The 20,265-nt window shown below is 56.2% G+C and overlaps 3 protein-coding genes across 3 annotated transcripts; 2 read left to right on the top strand and 1 right to left on the bottom strand.

The window, feature by feature from the left end:
• Positions 1-9,434: 9,434 nt before the first annotated feature.
• On the top strand, positions 9,435-9,987 carry CMQ_343 (uncharacterized protein; the record flags this gene model as incomplete). The annotated part of the gene is made up of 2 exons (XM_014313716.1): positions 9,435-9,544; positions 9,618-9,987. 2 exons carry the CDS (start codon positions 9,435-9,437, stop codon positions 9,985-9,987), a joined length of 480 nt encoding a protein of 159 aa, XP_014169191.1.
• A 1,228-nt stretch (positions 9,988-11,215) lies between these two features.
• Positions 11,216-14,737, top strand: CMQ_299 (1-phosphatidylinositol-bisphosphate phosphodiesterase; the record flags this gene model as incomplete). Its single annotated transcript, XM_014313921.1, has 1 exon — positions 11,216-14,737. One exon carries the CDS (start codon positions 11,216-11,218, stop codon positions 14,735-14,737), a length of 3,522 nt encoding a protein of 1,173 aa, XP_014169396.1.
• Positions 14,738-15,947: 1,210 nt separating this feature from the next.
• Positions 15,948-19,963, bottom strand: CMQ_52 (dhhc zinc finger membrane protein; the record flags this gene model as incomplete). Its single annotated transcript, XM_014313991.1, has 6 exons — positions 15,948-17,000; positions 17,166-18,141; positions 18,573-18,869; positions 18,916-19,118; positions 19,215-19,703; positions 19,775-19,963. 6 exons carry the CDS (start codon positions 19,961-19,963, stop codon positions 15,948-15,950), a joined length of 3,207 nt encoding a protein of 1,068 aa, XP_014169466.1.
• Positions 19,964-20,265: the final 302 nt, after the last annotated feature.

Below are 20,265 nucleotides of genomic sequence, written 5' to 3'. Positions count from 1 at the left end.
GTTGTCTGTTGGCAGAGTGGGCGCTCCTCCCCGATGTTGTTTGAAATGCGACAATAAGCAGTCTTCTTTGTTCTTTCCTTCTACGTACGAGTACGAGTACTTGCAAAACGCGATATTTATACCGTGGGTCGTTCTTTCCGTTCTAGGTCCACCCACCTTGTTCGCAATCTGAGCTCCCGGCTCGGTGTCCAAGAAATCCTGGAATCCTGGAATCCTGGAATCCTGGCATCTGAGAATCCTGGAATCCTGGCATCTGAGAATCCTGGATTTCTGGTGGAGAGTGCGGGAAATGATGTGCATAAAGCAACGAAAAAGGAAAGAAAACAGGAGGAAAAAAGCAGGTTAGGTTTGATACCGAATTCCACTCCATGAAAGGGAGGATTGTGCGCAAACCCCGCGATTCATTATCTCAGATAATGTTTCTGAAAGCGCTTTAACTACTCCGTACGGAGTACGAGTTGCGTCCTGTTTATTGCCGGGCCTTTGCGTGACGAAAGCGGGGAGCTGATTTGTCTTTTCGTGTCGTTCATCTGGATGCCCCATGGGACAGCAGGGACTGGGAGATGCAGAGACAGGAATGACCGTCGTGCGTGCGGCTAATGCGGGATCGGGCCATAACTGCCGGAAAGACAGCGTACGAGTTCCTCGCCTGCTCGACCGCCTTCTGGTCGTGTAAAATTGCTGAAAAGCGTAACTGTCTTTAGGGTGGATTACGGACTAGACTGCCGAGTAGCCGAAAGGAGGTGGAGCACGATTCGGCGGTGATGTTGAACAAGGCTGTGAGTCAAGCGGCCATTGCAGAAACAGAGGGAGGTGTGGTTGCGGACATACCAAAATTGAACTTCTAGCAAAAAACGCAAAGAAAGCAACAGAGAAGCCTCTTGTCTGACGAGGCCGAGAGCGGCCGAGGCCCCAAGACTCTCGTGACGTCCCAAAAAGTAGTCATACAGAGTAAGATACGACGCAACTACCGATTTGCTGAAAGTTCAATCATCGGCCAATCATTGGCTGGCAACTGCGCGGTTTTCGTAAGCTCCATCCGCAGTGTCTCGTCGGGATGTTCCCGCCTTGTACGAATATCTCACTTGTAAGCCTTGTGATGTCGTATACGAGTACAGTGGTTTTGAAAAGTGGCCATGTAAATGAAATCTTACGATGTCATGTTGGGGGTTTGGGGGTAAGTTCCACCGTACCACCTTGAAGATTGTCGAAACGAGAAAGCTGTGAGGTCGATGAGTTGTTTCTGATGGACCGTCTTTACTCAGACAGGTAAGCCCATCCACACTCTGTAACCAAACAGGATGGCCGCTTCTAATTCCGAGCCCCATCGGTCGTGGTCGTATTTGTGTGCAGGACCGGCCACAACAGCATGGTCAAATGCCTGACTTTTCAAATCACCGACATGCATGGTCAGACAGTTTGGTCTCTGTTCCGTTGTCGGTCAGTCTGACTTGTATCCTACTTTGTAACACGTAGGCATTCTGATAACAGAATTTCGCTCGGAACCAGGAGAACGAAAACGAGAAGAGGAAAAAACTCCGATACTGTGAACAACCTAGCGGGCCCTCCCGCATTAAAACTGGAACCACACACTGCGGTCGTCGCAGCGACACGTCGCTAAAGCGATGGGCGACTTCCGGGTCTACCAATAGACGCAGCAAGAGCGCAGCACAAAGATATGAGGCGAGGAGGTGAGGAGGCGAAAAGACACCACTGGAAAGAAACGACGAGCAAACTATTCTAAACTAGAAAACGGTTTTAAGTCGGCCATGCTGGCCAATCCGCACCCGAGCCAATTCTACCTATGACAAGGAGCGACGTTATTAATCATGACGTATTTGTAATCCATGACTGGAGGATTGCTTTCCGACAATTGGATATCTGATTCCCACGCCGCCTTGGCAGGCTGCAGCAGCAGTAGCCTAGCCTCTATTCCGTACACGGCTGCCCCTCTCCTCGTCTACATACCAATACACTGCAAGCTTCCGGCGCCGCGATAGCTGCTTACAAACCAAACCCTCTGCAGGGCAAGACGTATCTCGGGCGAGCTCATGGCATTATTTGCGAGATACGCAGTATTTGTAGTCCCACTACCCAAAAGTGACCGGTCATTTAAAGCGGGCCTTACAGCGGGCCGTTCTTTTTAGGTGAAGCGGGGCGACAGCGGCGATGGCGGTGACGGCGGTGGGAGTGGTAATCGAGGGTGTCGATAGTGGTTGTTGATGTGATTCCCACAGTTTGGGTGGCCGTCCGGTACTAAGACGCAGCACATGCAAACGGCTGGCAGCATGCATGCAATAGGCTGGCTCTGCATGCGGTACACCTGAATTACGAAAGCACTCCCCTTCTTGTCTGCTACCTTCCCAATACGGAACCTATTCGTTGTAGTGCACGAGGAGGCCAAAAAAAAACAGAAAAAAAAACGGGAGCAATTATGAGGGGACAAGCGGAATCTGCACTACAGGCCCATTGCCCCATTCTATTGTCCCAGTTTCCGCCGTGCACTGCAGAACAGTATCTGCCTTTAGTGGCTCCCATATCACCGAGCGTCCAGCTCGGTGACGTGGCTTTTGCGTGAAAAGAGCAGAGGCGAGAGGGGTAAGAAGGAAGGGAACAAACACAGCGAAAGCGCCCTAAACAAGGAAATTAGAACGTATTCCTGCCGCAAATAGCGAGACGAGAAAAAGGCAAGAAGTGTCCGAGTCTTCATGGGACGCTTGAATCTTTTAAGAAATTGAACTTGAAACATAACGGGGCCGTCCTTTTACGAAAAGATGAAAAATCAGACATGCACATTCTTCCTCAAGATCGCCAACAAGCCTGAAACGGCACCGGCCAAACGCATCTGACAAGGTTTCTGTCCCTGGTTTATTTTTTAGAAGTATTAGTCTACCTCTCTTTCCAAAAGTTGGGCTATGCTAGACAGGCCACTGACCTCGCAGTGTCTTGGCAATTCAAACGGGTGTAAAAAGTTGGCAGATTGAAGGGGATGCAGGTCTCGTGCACAAAGTCGAAAGACTTCTCATATCCATTCTGTGTTTTGGCTCAGCTTTGAAGACCACGGTCGCCATTACCCAACAAGGATCCGGGATAGAGAGGAGCTATCGTTCGATAGCAACCAAAAGTAGAAGTAAGAACAACAACAGAAACAAAAGCCGGGCTTGCCCTGGGCCTGCTTGATCTCGGCATTCCTGTCGGTAGTATTGAACCGTCTCGTCATTTCTGGACAGAAGAGGCGTCTCCACCGAGAAGCTGCTTAGTAGTGGGCGGACGAGCCACCCTCTCCCCTTACCCTGCCCCTCCTTCTCTTCAGCCTTGGGAGGGTCCCTGAGTTTGACAATTGTGGTTCTGGGGAAAAAAAGCAAAAAAAAAGCGAAAAGGCAAGGGATTACGGAGAATCAGAGCATAGCCGAGATGGAATAATGCTGATTGTGGCCCGGTCATTACCGCATTCCGCATGAGACCTAGCAGTTGTCACGAGGTCACCGCGTAGGAACATGGTGATTCCTTTGAATGGCTAATAAGCAGTGACCCATATTGACCCAACTGGTACCGTCGCGCTGTCGTCCAAAGGCACCATCGGTGAAGCGACAGCCGCCCCTTGGCAAGCAGCATCCCTTTCTTGCACCTTCTTTCCCCTCCCTTGGACCCTTGAAGCTCTCCTGCCTCGCCACTCCGGAACGACACTGCCTTGCCGCTTCCGGAGTGGCATTTTGTTCTGGTGTGTGTTCATGGATGATGCAATGCAAGATGGCCACCAGCCCACCCGACATGTACAGAAACGAAACTTGCATGCATGTAGGAGGCAGAAGGATTGTGTACGCCCCTGGGTGCGTAAGTGTGTGTGTGTGTGTTCGTGTGCGGACAGCTGCAAGTGCAAGTGCCAATGCATCATGCAAGACACTGCTGGACCACAGGACGCTTGCAGAGCTTGCAGGACTGCAGGACTGCAGGACCGCTGCGGTTGCGACTGCTCTCTTCTGGCAACGTCGCCCGCTCTCATTCGCTCGCTTGTGCCTGTGGGCGTAGTGGAAAAAATAGAGGGAATATTAAGAGAGATCACAGACAGAGTATGATGCCGCACCGCAGGCCTACGTGTTTGTGAGCGTGGGGCTACGCGCAAGAGAAAGGGGAGGCAGCACGCGCATTCGGGCCTGGCAAGAAGCTGACAAGAAGCTGGCAAAGTCTTGCGTGCCGTCCAGCCCGTACTCGTACCTTTGCGTGCAGCATCGATGTATGCCAGCATGCACATCGCAGGGGCACGATGGTCTGCGAGCGAGAGGGGCCGTACATACTTACAATAGTAAGTGCATAGCGGCAGACTAGACGGGGAAAGAGGGCCGGGTAGGGATTGCAACGGCCACGTAGGCCAGCAGGAGAGGGGGAAGGAGCAAATTGTCCGAGATGCAAAGTGCATCGTCGTCTATCCTGCCATCGTGGGTCACTTTGTTGTCTTGTCGCTTTTGTTGCTTTTGTTGCTTTTGTTGCTTTTTGCTCTTCATCCACCCTTCATCGCACCCTAATGTACTCCGTATCTTGCTGCAGCTCCGACATCCGTTCCAATGGTCACATATAGCAGTGCGCCGACCGTCCATATCAGGTCTTGTGATCTCGGGGGACAGAAGAAAAATATTCACGTCGTACATTTGCTCAAACCATTCTTATCGCCCCATCGGCCATGCTTTAGGGGGCCATATTTCTGGGGCGTGGGCGACAAGAGGATGATTGATGGTGGGGGTTTGGAGGTAAGAGCGTCTTTGTCAGCTTCGGCCGCACTGCTTACCCGCAATCAGCAGAGCGTGACGACAGTGCCTTTCAGTCGTAACGGAGTATGCACAGCGCCCTCGGCTTGCTGAAAGCAGCACGAACCCGGGCATGCTTCTCCCCACGCCTTCGTCCGCCTGACACAGCCTCTCGGTCCTCTCCCCAGTTCCCTCGAATGGTGCGTGTATTCCTTTCTAATCATTTACTCCGTAATATGGACCGTTTACTACCTGCCTCGTGGGCCGCTATTGACGCCGACGCCGGATTGCGACGGATTGAGGCAGAGAAATGGCGCCAAGTTGCAACCGGCCAGGGGATGAGGGGTGGTTTGGCTGTCCGCGTGACTGCCATGGAAGCACCCCCGCCCCGTCTGTGATACGACGAGCCGGAAAAAGTGAGAGAAATAGTGCTAAACACGACAAAAGACGCTGCCCCCTGCGCCGCTGCTGGCGCCTGTGACAGAGAGTGGTACCCGTGAAGAGACGCGCCGAGGGAGGGCAGAGAAACCACGGCAGAAAACGGGCTCATCCGAGACTGCCCATGCGTGTGGATGGCTGCTTTGTTTTCGTCTTCCCGCTGCTATCTGCATCCAGCACTCTGCACTCTGCACCCTGCCATCCTGCCATCCTGCCTTTCTGCCATTCGGCCCCTCGGCCGCTCTTGGATGAGGAGATTGTGCATAAGATTAAAATAAATACGCCATGTGGAGTGCAGGATGTATGCTCACTAACATCGCACTTGCGTATGAGGTATGTCATTGTCTGAACGTATACGAACAAGCACGATACGAGTAGCTATCCGTCTGTTGGCTGGGCGTGAGATCGGGTCTGAGCGCCTGTAGCTTTCCGCCTCCTGTATCTCCGATTTCTTGTGGCCTCTGCCCCCCCTGGCTCCCCCTGCCCTGCCCTTCCTGCAAGACGTTGGTCGTCCTGACGCATCATGATTTGCGCTGCAGATTTCCAACAGCAGCGAAAACAGGTGGTAGGGATCATTAAAAAGTGTGGGCTGAAGCTGACCAGGGGTGACGGTGGGCTTTAGCTGGATACGGCGTTAATGGCCCGACTGGCTGGGCACAACCCAACCGTTGCACTGAGCTTTGCCCACCGCCCCCGATTTTCTCGTTTCTGTCATTTTTGTCGTTTCTGTCGTTGTATCGCCGTGCACTTGAATCGCCGCTGCTGCATTGGCTGCTGCCTGCCTCTTATCCGGCGCGTACGAGTGTTCTCGCAAGAGATCCTCGCGTACTCACATTGCGGAGAACTATTCGTATGCACGCTGCACACATCCAGAGGGCAGTCCTGTCCGGCCTATCAGGACTGTCCTGCTTGGCGATCCGACGCAGCATGGTCTGATTCTGAGGGAAACCCTGGGAGAGGGCAGCGAGAAGGGGTCAGCATCGGCCATTGTGCTCAGGCATTGCAAGTCCCATGACCCCAATTGAGGAGGACCTTGCCGCCGGTTGTCTTTGGGTTTTCGACTTTGTACTCCGTATGCAGCTACCCATCGAAGATCGAAATGTCGGTGAGGAGACAAAAATGCCAGTGGCGTCGACGCGCTGTTGCCCAACAACGCCTCCTGTCTGGCTGCCAACGTTAAATTTAGACAAAAGGCGGAGGAGGCGCAGAGCTTCTGTGCGACGGGGATTGGCCGGCTGCATGCCCCACGATACCTTCTACCGAAACATGTGTGTTCCGGTGAACATGGGGGGTCTTTGTCCATTTTCGGACTCTACCCTTTCCTTTCTCTAGCGCTTTGCTTTTTCTCGTATTGGGCACATCAGTGCTGGGACGGACAGCGCAATAGGCAGGCACGCAGGCAGACTGAGCAGAAAGGCGCTTATTACCGACCAGGAAAAGCAAGTTGCGAGAGCAAGGACCCGGGGTTTCGGTGGAGCGATTGGAAGATATCACCTGGGTTTGTGATTTAATTGAGCACTACGTCATTATGGAGACGCTGGCGACGATGCCGGCGCTGACCGTTCAGCAAGATTACGATGCACAGCGTCAGGACACCTGCGTGGTGGGCGATTAGCGCGCACGAAAGCTCTCCTCTGGTTCGTCGTTGGTTCAAGATTGGGCTATGCCTACACCTATTTCTCCAGCAACCCTCCCCCCTCCATCTGCCATGAGCAACCATTCGATTCGGTTGGGCAGTTTTAAAATGGAAAGGAGGAACCACCCATGTGCACGGAGGTTGTGGTGGAGTCGTGGACAAGGTTGCCGGGAACAAGGCTGCATATCTCGTCCTGTAACTCTCGTATACGCCGATGTACAGTACATCCGTTCGTCTTCCCTGCACACTGCGGCGTTGGCATGTGCTGCTTGTGACTAGGCGTTTCGGGTGCCGATTAGGGTGCCCGATGAGAAGGCAGCCCACGTCGACTGTACCGATACCTTTCGGCATGGCTGACCGTACGCTCGGTATACCGGTAGAAGCATATTGTCGACAATCTGCCGTATATCTAAGCCATGCGTGGATCGCAGCCCGCGCCCTGATAAGTGCCGAGCATCTCGTGCGCGCGCTGTCCTTTTCGATGCAGCACACGGACGCAGGCCGTTTTCGCCGTTTCATGGCTGTCAACAGACGTTGTTGGCTGGCCTGGCGCAGTCCGTAAGCCGCATCGCGCATCGCATCGTACTATGCAGCCTACATACATAGTTCGGTGTTCGTATATTTTGAGTGACATTGCCCAAGCAAGATACGAATTGGTTGGGCTAGTACGGAGTATTGATCAGACTCGTGCAAGGTACTTTAGGCGCCTAGCATGGGCTTCCGACTGTTTTCTGCCGCGAAAAAAAAAACACGATGGTGGATACTGGTGTTATACGGAGTACAGTGCCACTTATGTGTACGAGTGGCTGTACTCGTACGTGGATGCTTTGCCTCCCTTTCCTGGCACGTGCGATTTAGGTAATGGGCGAAACATTACGGTCGCTGGCCTCGCCTGCCCTTTCCCATTTGCGTTCAAGGTGCATCATGGCATATGAGGAAAGGGATAGGATATGACCGGGTTGTGTCTCACATTCGATGAGCAAAGAGGGGACATCGACATTCTTAGGTACTCCTACTATGTAACGCTTACTCCGTAAGTTGCGAAGGGATAAGAGGGGGATAATTCGCTAGATCCATGGCGATTTTCGGAGGGGTTGAAAGAGGTTGTTTTCGGGCTTGGCGATGCGGCGCTACGTATCTTAACCTATCCGGGGGTGTGTTTCGTGTTTGTGCTTGTCCGGGTTTTCTACCTATTGCGGAGAATGTATCGGTACGCACAACGTCACCAATGGCAAAGAAATGTCTTCGTCTGGCATCGTAGATCCCGATGCGAAATGTATCGCTACCTAGCGCCAGCATCTGTTCCTGACGTTAGGGTAAGACATCTTTCCCTCTTCGGGGCCCCTCTAATGTGCCGACGCTGGGCGACATCATTTGTTGTGGCATTAGAGGTTATTAGCGGTACTTCGGCGATACCTGTCCTTGGGCATATTCTGCCGTAAGAAAATCTTTTTCGTCAGGTACCGTGTGTGCCCCTTTGCCTGCGACGGGATTCTTGCGACCTAATTCGCCTGGGGCGGTTCCAGTCGGCCACCCCTCTTTTCAGCCCTTCGAGAATCCTTTTTTTTTTTTTTTTTTTTTTTTTACTGCCGCGGAGGTACTTACGAGCTTTCTAGTTGGCATGCCACAGCACGCAGAGTACTCCATATGCTTATACCAAGGATGCGCGCACTAGAGCTGGCGGTATCTTACATTCCATCCTTCACACAGCAATGTAAACATAGGTATCACATACGGTAGCCGCCATCTCTGGTGAGATAACTGGGACCGTCCGACTGCGCCTGGTGGGACATTGGGGAGGAGACGGAAAGAGCAGGCACGAGCGGTGAAAGGGCCGTGGCAGCGACCTGCTTCAAAGTGGCAAAGAAAGAACGATAGGACTGCGAAGCCGGGGACAGGGGGGTAGGCGCGACTTGTAACGGAAGCCAGAAAGCGGAGGAAGAAGGCAATCCGCGTATTCTGAATGGTGTGTGTGGTACGGGCACTATACCAATTGTGCGGTTACAAACAGAGAAAGGGCGAAACGACTTGATGAGCGACGACCCAGGTCCTCGTCACCCTTCGTTCCTTCTCTGCCCCCGGTCGTTTCTATGTAAGATAAGTGGGGAGCTTGTGTGTCCCCACTGATCTCCACAGGCTCTTCGTACCCAACATGAGGCGCCTGCTTTGTGCGATTCGCTTTTTTCTCCTTCCCTGCCGAACTAGGCCGGATGTCTCGCGAATTTTCCATGATCTATGCGTCACGCACTGCCTTCTGTTTTTGTATACGGAGCACGGCGTGCCCATGCGGTGAGAAATACACTACGGTGTGCTAATCTGTGGCCGAACCTAATTACAAGCGGGACGGTTTTCCTTCACAGCAAGCACACACGATAGGAAGGGGGCCCTATTTTAATATTTTTTTTTTCCGCGCTGGTCATGAATCATTCCCCCATTACCGGTACCTCCTTTATTAAGTATACTGCGTAACCCGCCTTTCGCTTCCCTGCCCTTTCGACCGTTCAACCGTCGTTGCTTCATACCATTCTCACCGACCTTGCACAACATCCAAGACATACCGCATACCGCATACCCTGTGCGCTCTGTACGCCGTGCACCCACAAAACAGCTGTTGTTGCATGCTGCGTGGCACTGACAGCGAATACATCATCCGACCCCGACCTTACCGCATCAAGTTGCATCAAGTTGCCTCGTTCTGTGCGACTGCGCATCTTTTGGTTCACAAGTCGTCCTCAGCGCCCAACCAGCGCCAGAGGCAGTGTGCATCAGGGCCGCTGAACAGGAAGACGGAACGGACTTAGGAAACGGCAGCCCCAGAAGAAGCAGAGCGCCCCTCTCCCGAATCCGCCAGCCGTGTCGATTGCCCACTACGACGCGCCGAAAGCTGCTGTTCCGACCAGCATTACGGCCCTCCCGGAGACAGGGGTGCAAAGAAGCATAGAGAGCCGGACGGCAAAAGTGATTCGTCGCCAGGCCGAACCAGCCGTTACCCCAGCAGAGCAGCTTGCAGCTTTGCAGCTTTGCAGCTTTGCAGCTTGCAGCTTGCAGCTTTGCGGCCTGCTAGAGAAAGAGGCGCATTTGTGTGCCCTGACGCAGAAAGACGTCACCACCGAGCCCGACGCCTGGCATATAGACACGACTGGCAGCAAGCGCATGCGACTCAGCACCTAAGTGCCAGCGGGTCCAACGTCCAAACCACAAAAAAAGCAAGAGCCAAAAAAGTTACCTCCCCCCCCCTGGAACAGCCTCCTCGATCTTCGTGGGCCTGTCCGGCGAAAGGAACGGGACAGAACAGCACCTTGGCTGCCCATCGACAGCGGCACCCTGTCGACTCCAGCGGACGCCACCGTCATGGGAGGTGGTCTTTGTCGCCTTGAGCTCACTACACCTGTCATCCTTGGTTCAGGTTGTGGGACACTGCCGGGGTTGTTGTAACCCAAAACAGCAGCCTGCATACGCCTGCCACCTCATCATTTTGTCGTTACTATCGCAGCACGGCCGCTTGTCACTGCGGCCCATACCCGCCCCATCCTCGCAACAGTGCAGGCGGAGAGGTCTTGGGGCGTACCTGTACACGACGTGTACCTGTTCGTCAGGTTCCCTTCGGCGCTCTCAGTCTCAGTCTCACCCTCACCCTCGCTTGCTGCAACGCTTGCCGCTCGCTCGGGGCAGACGACAGACAGCTCCACATTTGCCAGGAGGACCGGCCACGACGGGGACGAACAAGCTGCACCTGCATTACCTCACTGCCACCAAAGCCAGTGTTCACTACACGGTCAGAAGACGCTCAGAGCAGTGACTAGCAGCTCTCCATTACGCATAAAAGCCACCTGCCGGTCAGACCTGCTTGCCTTTTCGACATTAAAAGCGCCGCTTCCCCCACTCTCCCTCGGCTTCCTTTTCTTTTCGCTTGTGGGCTGGACTCGCCTTAAAATTTAATTTGACCTCCGTCTTTCCACCCCGGCCGCTTTCCAGCAGCCTTCCAGCAGCCTTCCAGGAACATTCCACCCACACCCCTGCTTCTCCTCACACCCCCCCCCCCCCCCCCCCCCCCCGCGCACTCCACGCTCCTTCTCCTCATATATACCCCCTTTCCCTTCTCGACTTCTTATTCAGATTCCGTGTTGAGCCTCCGTCTTCCTCTCGACAATGCAGCACACATACCTTTCTGCTCGTTTATTATAAACGCCATCCATGTCCTCTTGAACCCGGGCCCTTCCTCGAGTGTCTGAAAAGACTTGCACTGCATCGGCACAGAACCATGTCTTACTCTGCACTTGTCCACCCAAGGTATAACACCTCTGCCACCTCTTCCACCACCACACTTTCCTCTACCCGTACGGACTCTTCCTCCAATATGGCAAGCACAAGCAGCCACAAAAAATCCATCAACAGGGCCATGTCCTTCAACACCAGCCCGATCCGCGGGAGAAAAGGGTTGACCCTGGCTCCCGGGACACCGACCCGCCGGTCGATGACCACAACGCCTACCAAGTCGCCGCGTCTGCACCTAGATAGCATGACGGCCGGCCAGACGCTGAATTCTGCTTTTGGCTCTGCGCCAAATTCGGCCTTTGGCATCTCCTCAAGCTTGCATGCCTCCCCCATTCTGAGTCCGGATGCATCCGTCACCTATAGCAGCTCCCTGGTGCCTTCGCCGGAACCTCTCCGCGGTCGTGAGCTTGAGCCTGTCGGCGGACCGTCCTTCCAGCTGCCGGAGTCTGTACTATCCCACAGGCTGAGCGCGACATCACTTCAATATGTACCATCCTCTCGAACACAGCCAGGGGCCGCCCTGCACGAAGCTATGAAGCAAAATTCTAGCATCATCCGGCGGCTATCCAACAAGGCCTCCAAGGCCATTACACGACGCCGCACGTCGTCTGCTCACCCGAACAGCCGAGACGTGAGCGTGGGCCCGGGCATCTTGCGCAGGCGAAGCGACAGCAACAACACTGCGCTGACGAGCGACATCTTGGAGCGGCCAGCCTTTGACACCGATTCCGAGGGCGACACCGACGAGCGAGACGACGGAGAAAGCATCTCCGTGTCTACTTTCGACAACAACGGGGCCACCGCCGACAGCTCGCCCACGACAAACACTGCCTCTTCTTTGAGCGGTTCGGCCTGCCCGTCCTTGATGTCACCTTCCGAAGTCGGCGGCCCTGTGATCCCCCTGGCTCTCCTCAACGGAGTTCCGATCACCGGAGTTCCGATCACCAAAGTTTCAAAGAAGAAAAACAGCAAGCGCCTTGTCTTGGCATTGGATGCCGAGTCTGGCAAAATCACTTGGGACAGGAACCGGCCGTCCAAGTGCATCTATATTGACGACATCAAGGAAATCCGCACCGCAGAGGACATCCGCCAGTACCGACTTGACTGCGGCATCTCGGCGGCGGACGAGCCTCGCTTCTTCTCTATCCTGTACACCGTTCCTGACACGACGCAGACAAAGCTCATGCACCTCATCGCCGACAGCGACGCTAACTTTATCAACTGGACCACCACGCTCAACGCAATCTACCGTCACCGCCAAGACTCGATGGCGGCGCTCATGTCTTTTAGCGACCATGCCATCCGCGCGTACTGGGACCGGGAGATGGGCAAGCTGTCTATGGACAAGCCCAGCAGCCCCGTCTCTTCGGACGGTTGCCTGATCGACCTTTCTGACATTGAGCGTATGTGTCGCAACATCCATATCCACGTTCCGCAGGAGGTCCTTCGGGCCAAGTTTGCCGAGGCAGACGTGTTTCGAACAGGGCTTTTGAACTTTTCTGGTTTCCATGAGTTTGTCCGCCTGATGCGGAAGCGGGAAGACATTATCGCTCTCTACCGGGCGATCGCATCCAACAACCATCTGGGCATCACGCAGGACGAGTTTTTCGACTTTCTTCGTAACACGCAGGGAGAGAACGTGGACGATGAGCGTGCCTCCTGGGAAGCTGTGTTCACCTACTTCGCTCGCCGTCCTAAGCCGAATGACGCGATCGACATCATGGACGACTCGCCACGGATTTCTCAGACGGGTCTCTCGAATTATCTCACATCGTCTTATAACGTTGTATTCATGAAGGAGCCGCTGGATTACAAGTTTGACCGGCCCATGAACGAATATTTCATCTCCAGCTCCCACAACACCTACCTGACAGGCCGCCAACTGGCCGGCACGTCAAGCGTAGAAGGCTACATCTCTGCTCTATCGCGCGGTTGCCGCTGCGTTGAGATCGACTGCTGGGATGGTCCAGAGGGCCAGCCCATTGTCGTGCACGGAAAGACGCTGACATCCAGCATCTCGTTCCGGGAGGCGATCAATGCCATTAACAAATATGCTTTCCTCAAGTCCAACTTTCCCCTGTGGATCTCACTCGAGGTACACTGCAACCCGGAGCAGCAGAGAATCATGGCAAAGATTATGCGCGAGGTGTTCGGCTCGAAGCTGGTCACCGAGCCGCTCCCGTCGGCCACGAACAGGCTTCCGTCCCCGTCGGAGCTCCAGGGTCGCATCCTGGTGAAGACCAAAAAGACGCAACAGGCTGCACAGCTGCCACAGCAGCCGACAAGCGAAGTGGCTGCAGCAGGCAAGGCCAGCGGCGAGTTCCGCGGCAGGCGACGGGGCAACAGCCTCCCCACGCCCTTTATGAGGCCGATGAACGTCGACATCGGGGTGCATGGTAGCGGCTTTCTTCCGGCGGCACAGCCGTCGCCGCTGTCGCGCTCGGGACAGTCCAGCCCCGTGTTGAGCCCCGGACCGATGAGCCCGCTGCCTCGGAAGCTGAGCATCTCCAAGGCTCGGGTCAACACGATCACCGAGGGCGAGGTGCACCAGGATGTGCACAGCAACAGCACGAGCGACTGCGAGAGCGGCAGCGAGAAGGCAGTCAAGTTCAAGCAGAGCAAGATCGTGCCGGAGCTGGGCTGCCTGGCGGTGTACTGCGTGGGTGTGCACAAGGCGACGCCGTTTGACGACGCGGAGTGCAAGACGTTCAACCACATTCTATCGTGGGACGAATCTGTGTACGACAAGCAGACGAAGTCGCGCGAGCAGCGGAGGGCGGTGCACTGGCACAACATGCGGTACCTGATGCGGGTGTATCCCAAGCCGTATCGGATCGGGTCGTCGAATTTCAGCCCCCTGGCGCACTGGCGGCGCGGCGTGCAGATGGCGGCGCTCAACTGGCAAACGTACGACCTGGGGATGCAGCTCAACACGGCCATGTTCACGGGTAGCACGGACCAGTCGGGCTACGTGCTGAAGCCGCGGGAGTGCCGGGAGTTCCAGGTGGTGCCGAATCTTCCGGGGGAGAGCAAGCCGCGGGAGCTGAAGCGGGAGCGCAAGAACGTCAACTTCAGCATCGGAGTGATCTCGGCGCAGCAGCTGATGCGGCCGGTGACGTTTGCGGATAAGCGCACGCTCGATCCGTACGTCGAGGTGGAAGTGTTTCTGGCCGACGACAAGCGGGACTCGGACGAGCGGAGGACGGTGACGGATGAATGCACGTCTTACCCTCTGTTGTACCGGACCAGAATCGTCCCGGAGAACGGGTTCAACCCGGTGTTTGACCAGAAGTTCAACTTCAGCTTCACGACCAAATTCCCCGACCTCGTGTTTGTGCGGCTGAGCGTGAAGCTGGCCGAGAACGGGCGGTACAGCAGCAGCGTCAACGCGACGGCAAGCTTTACGGCCAAGCTGAGCAACCTCAAGCAGGGCTACCGGTCGATTCCGTTGGTGGACGTCAATGCAGACCGCTACATGTTCTCGACGCTGCTGTGCGAGATCCGCAAAGAGCCGATCACGAGCGTGTTTGTTCCCTGTGCCACGGACATGCCAGAGAACACGCCCAAGTTCAAGAGCATCCGCACGGTCTTCAACCGGAGCGCCAACATGAGCCCCAAGTCCAGCCTGGACAGCGGCCATTCGTGACGACGGGTGTTACCGTGTACTATCTGTATTTTCTTGTTGCATTTTCACATTGTTTTCTGTCCTTGTATCACCATCGGCCTCTGGAGAGGCGACGATTCTCCGCTTATTTCTTCCCTTGTTTGGTTTACGCGGGAGTTTTGCAGACATGTCCGAGGCAGGCATACCATCAGCATGACAGCGGTTGCATTTGAGGGTCGACATACACAGCATCGGTTTTTTTTTCACGTTGATTGTTTTACGTTTTGTCTTGCTTTTGATACATTTGTCTAGCGATTTGTCAATGTTTATCAGTCTTTACGTCTCTCTGTGTTCGCTTTCCTTTTTTTCCTTTTTTTTCCTTTTTGTTTTCTGATCTGCCGTCTGTCGTCTAGTCGGCAGGGACAAATGACGATTGCATAGACTGCAAAAGGTCGGAAATCAAGCATTTCTGGACTGCCGCAGGGAACGAGACATTGGGGCACGGCACAAAAACAAACAGCATCCCTGTCTCTTAGCATTCGGGTTGGGCGCGTATATGGTATGCATGGAACAGGCAGAGCAGAGTTCTGGGATTGGGAGAGATTCTATGGTTCTACACACGGCGTCGAGAGATGAAGCAATATGTGAGAAACGGGTATTTGTCATGTCATTCCTCTTTTTCGGCCTTTTGGGACCGTCTTATTCGACTTCCCCGACGGGGCAGGAACCTTTGTCTTCGCATGTTCTCTTTTTTTTCCCCACCTTTATGGGACACAGCTGCAGAGCATTGGCTGTCCATTTCTCTTCTTCCCTTTTTTACCCGTTTTTATTCTTCTCTTTGCCATTGTATTTTCCTCCATCTCTTGAACATGAACACATCGCCATGGGAGTACGCGAAAGGATTGGGAGCATTATTATTATTATTACACAATATCACATCAGGCAGCTCGCGCTGCAGTTATGACCACACGACGCGCCTCCAATTGGTGACTGTACTCTGTATCCTGTACGCTGTAGATGCCCACGTCGTGAGATGCTGTCGCTTTGATTTGGATGCTCTGCAAGACAATAGATGACAAAGAACAGAATAAACACAAAAGTACAGAGTACACAGAAAACGCCCATCTATCAAGACAAAAAAGAGGTCCTCGTTGGCATCGAAGCCATCCCGCGTCGTGCGTCCCGCTTCACGCTTCCTGCGTCGTGCGTCCCTTGTCCGTAAAGAATGCATGTGGTCTAGCCGGCCTGTCTGCTAGTCGACCCCGCCGTCATCCGTGTCGGCTGCCCTGCTGTCGCTGCTGCCGATGATGCTCACGCTGTCGGCTGTGCTGATCCCGGCAGCGACAGTCCCGACCGATCCGACGCCGCCAGCTGGTCCTACGCTGCTTTCGCGTGACGGCGACACCAGCGGCGACGTGGCGGCAGACGAGGCCAGCGACGACGACGACACCGCGGCCGTCGTCTGGCGCAGGAGCAGCCCGCTGGCACCGGCGCTGCGCTGTGGCTGCGGCAGCCAGCGGGCCCGCAGCGGTGCCAGCGCCTGATGGGTCTGCTGGTGGAGGCGTCGTCGGGCCTCGGCCGCTGCAGCCTCGTCCTTGGCCTTTTCGCGGCGCTCCTCCTCGTCGTCCGAGTCGACGTCCGTGTCCGAACCGTCCAGGATCGAGTCGTTGAGGATGCGCGGCAGCTGTCCGCGTCGAAGCGCCCGACCCGATGTCGTGAGACGCTGCATCGAAAAGACGGGCGCCGAAGACGTCTCGGCGGCGGCTGCTGCTGCTGCTGCTGCTGCTGCTCTTCTGGGCGTCTCGTCCGAGTACAGGCGCGGGTCTCGACCCAAGATCCGATCGGCTTTGGACGTGGAGAAGCGGCTGGGCGGACTCGTCGCACTTGTCGTGCTGTCATAACGAGGTGGTGCCGTCGGTGCTGTGCTGTAACCGTTCTCGTCTTCTGCCTCTGGCCCTAGCCCTAGTCCTGGACCCAGTCCCAAACTCTCTCCCCCCTCCTCTTCGACCGGACCCCAGCCGGCGGCACGCTCACGCGCCTTCTGGGCCTCACGATCGCGTAGGATGCCGTCCCGGGCGGCCAGCCAGCGCGGACTTGGCTCCCAGGACCAGCCGTCACCGGTGGTGTTGCAGACCGGCAGAGCCCAGAGCCACGGCTGTGGTCCCAGCAGGTGCAGCAGGTTCTGGCGCGCGCCCAGATCGAATGCGTGCGGCAGCAGCTTGCCGTCCTGCTCGTCGAGGTACTCCTGGTGTCGCTTCTGCGCACGATACCGCTCCATCTGGTCGTACGTGAGACGGCGGCCGAGCTGCTGATCGGGTCGGTGTATACGATCGTTGTGATCATGGGGGCCGTTGTCGTCGTAGTCCGTGTCGTTGTAGTGTCGGTTGCTGTCGTTGTCGTCGCCGTCGTCGGCCGCATTCCCAAACAGGCCCTGCTCCTCGTCCGCCAGCGGCTGGCGTTGGCGATGGACGCGAAAGGCACCCCCTCCGCCGGTCTTGCCGCTCCATCCACCGCCAGCTGACTGCCGCAGCGGCGACTGGTACCGGGTCTTCTCCATACATTCGATCGTCGTCTGGCCGCGACAGGCCAGGTAGATGTGCCAGCCGGTGAAGAGGCCGAGGACGAGGCCGATGATGCCCGAGATGACGCACAGCATGATGTATTGGATGGGCATCAGCGAGTCGTCGTACGAGTCGTACGTGGTGTCGTTAACGACCTCAGTCCAGACCCAGGCGGTCGACGCAGCCAGACAGAGCCAGGCCAGCAGGGTGGTGTAGACGAGAAAGAGCACAAAGGCCTTGGCGTTGTGCAGGCCGACACACGTCGCCAGCCAGGGACAGTGATGGTCCATCTTGAGCACGCAGCGCCGACATGTCGAGCAGTGGTGTGCCCGGTCCGGCTTGCGGGCCTGGCACTTCTTGCAGAACCGCAGCTCGCCGTTGGACTTGACTGTGATGCCGGCATGGCTGTTGCCGGACCCCGACATCGCCGTCGGTGGCACCGTGCTGTAGCCGTGGTCGTCTGTCGTGCTGCCCGGTGCCGTCAACACTGCCGTGCCGTACGACCACATTTGCAGCACGTACAGCACCACCGCTGCTGCTGCCGTGCCTGGACCGACCCATGACGCTGCCGTGTCGCTGCTGCTGCTCCCCTCGCTCCTTGTTCGGCTGCCCAGCCGCAGCATCACCCAGCATGCCCAGCTGCTCAGCCCGATCACAAAGGCCAGCGGGAAGTAGTGTGCGCACAGGCAGCAGCTGCGCTCGACCCGCCGCGCGAGCCGTCGGGTCAAAAGCATGGCTCGGTTGTGGTGGCCGTGATGGCGGTGATGGCCGTCGTCGTTGTGCTCGCCGATGCGGGCTGCTTGCTCAAAGTGCTCAAACGGCCGTGGACGGTCGCTATTTCTGTCGCGGTCGTGGTCGTCGCGATCTCCGTCCATCAGAACAGGGCTGTTTTCTGTCGGATTCACCGGATAATCGAAAAGGAGACCGACAACGAGACGTGCATCGTTGCCAAAAGCCAGGTGAAGCGACAGGCCGATCGGCGATAATTATAGCTGCAAATTGAAGTACCGGGTCTCTGCTGACACAAACTCGTATTATCTGTCACTGCGGCACCCGACACTTGACAGCCAAAAGACGCGAGAGAGAGAGCGTCGTTGGGGGCTGTGAGAACAGATTAGAGACGACGCGCCAGCTTGCAGAAGGAATGTGTGGGGCATTTGTGACAAAGCAATGCTGACTGCTGATTGGCCAGAAGCCCCTGAGGAACTGCAGCCATCAAACTAATACAGGGCGACGGTATATTATTCATGCAAGCTATGCACCGCCTCCACTTGGATGTTACTGCTCATCTGTGCCATCTGCGCCTTCTAGATTACATCTCTCCGTTCGGCAGCAGGTCTCTGACCGCGCCGGGCTGCACCTCGTATGCGACGGTCAGGTCGATGTTGCGGCCCTGCACCGCGACCATGCCGCCTGTTAGCGTGTCGAGAAAGTGGTGAAACTCTTCCGAATCGCGAAGGTGGCAGCGGGCCGACTGTGACTCGCTGTGCTGCACCAGAGCCTGGATCGTGGTGAAGTAGCGCGAGCACGACGGGCACTGCACGCGCAGCGATGTGTGAGCTGCGTCCGACCGCAGGTGTGTGATGAAGCCAGAGGCCGATTTGAACGATTTCCTAATGGTCAGCGTGTGTATGTGTGCGTATGTAAACTCCAACTCACCCTGCTCGTCTGCATCCCATGTGGGGACAGTTGAACCTGCCCGTGATCCGGTTCTTGTACCGGAACACGTCAAAGTCGGGGTGGCTCGGGTGGTTGGGATCGAGCGAGCTGCCCGCCTCGGCTGAGCTGCCGGGCAACGAGACCTGCTGGGAGCGATTCTTGGGGGCCGTGCTGCCGCGATGATCGGCCGGCGAGCCGATACTCTGGCGGGCAAGGAGCGCGTGCTTCGGCTCCACGCTGCTGCTGTTGCTGCTGTTGTTGTTGTCGCCCAGTCCCAGCATGTCCTGGCCGGACCAGACGTCCAGTCCGCGGTGTCGTCCGTCGGCCGGGCTGTCGGTCAGCAGGTCGGGCAGCTTGGAGTCGCCGTGGCGGAACTCGCGGGCTGTGCGAGCAAACGTCGTGGCCGTGGCCGTGGCTGCGACCAGGGCCTGCGACGGCATCGCCGGACGTGACTTTCGGCCGGAGCCTCCCTGTCGAATCGCTTCCCGCCTGCCGTCCTCGATCGCTTTGGGATCTGCCGGAGGCGGCGGCACGTCGAGGCCCATGTACTGGCCGTAGCCGGCCGCCGGCACCCGTCCACCGACGTCAAAGATGCCAATCTCGGAGGCGGCGCTGGACGCGTTGCCGGCAGCAGCGGCTGCCAGGGCCTTGCGCATCCGACGGTCGCCGACCTGGGCAGCCGTCACGTTCGGACAGTCGTTGCCCTCCATGTGGTCCATCAGCAGGTGGAGACGAGGAAAGACGGTGCGGCAGCCGGGACAGGCGAGCTTCTGCTTGGCCGGATGGCTCTGTTGCGCGTCAGCAAGGAAAGAACTTCACAGTTGATGAATTCTGCACGTTCTGCAAGACGGAGCCTCACCAGCTGATAGTGGCGGATCAGGCCCTCAAAGGTGCGATGCTTCATGCCGCAGATGTGGCAGTTCATGTGCTCCCGCGACATCTCGGTGCGGATCATGTCCCACTTGTGGGCCATGAGCTCGTCCTCTGTCGAGAAGATCTGCACGCCATCGGGACAGTCGAAGCACTGGTGGAACTTTTCCGTTTCCATGGTGGAGGAGTGGAATGGGTCGAATGATGGACAACGAGGCGCTGGCTATGAATGGTGAATCTCTGTGCAGGCAATATTGACGTGCACGATGCAGGATGCTTGTATTGTCGTGGGCGAGGTACAAAGAGCCTGCATCGCCGACCTTTATACATGTGGTAGACTACAGAGAGTGAATACAAAGTGAGAAAAGTTCAAGGCCATCTACAAGATTGCAGCCTGCAACAGAAGCGAGAAGAACGGCAGGCGCGCGAGGTTGCGACCGGGCGCTCCTTCCGTGTCTGGACAGCACTTACACGGGATGT

Source organism: Grosmannia clavigera (assembly GCF_000143105.1).
Source record: "Grosmannia clavigera kw1407 unplaced genomic scaffold GCSC_179, whole genome shotgun sequence".
Lineage (NCBI taxonomy): Eukaryota > Fungi > Ascomycota > Sordariomycetes > Ophiostomatales > Ophiostomataceae > Leptographium > Leptographium clavigerum.
This window is presented reverse-complemented; position numbering and strand designations above follow the sequence as displayed.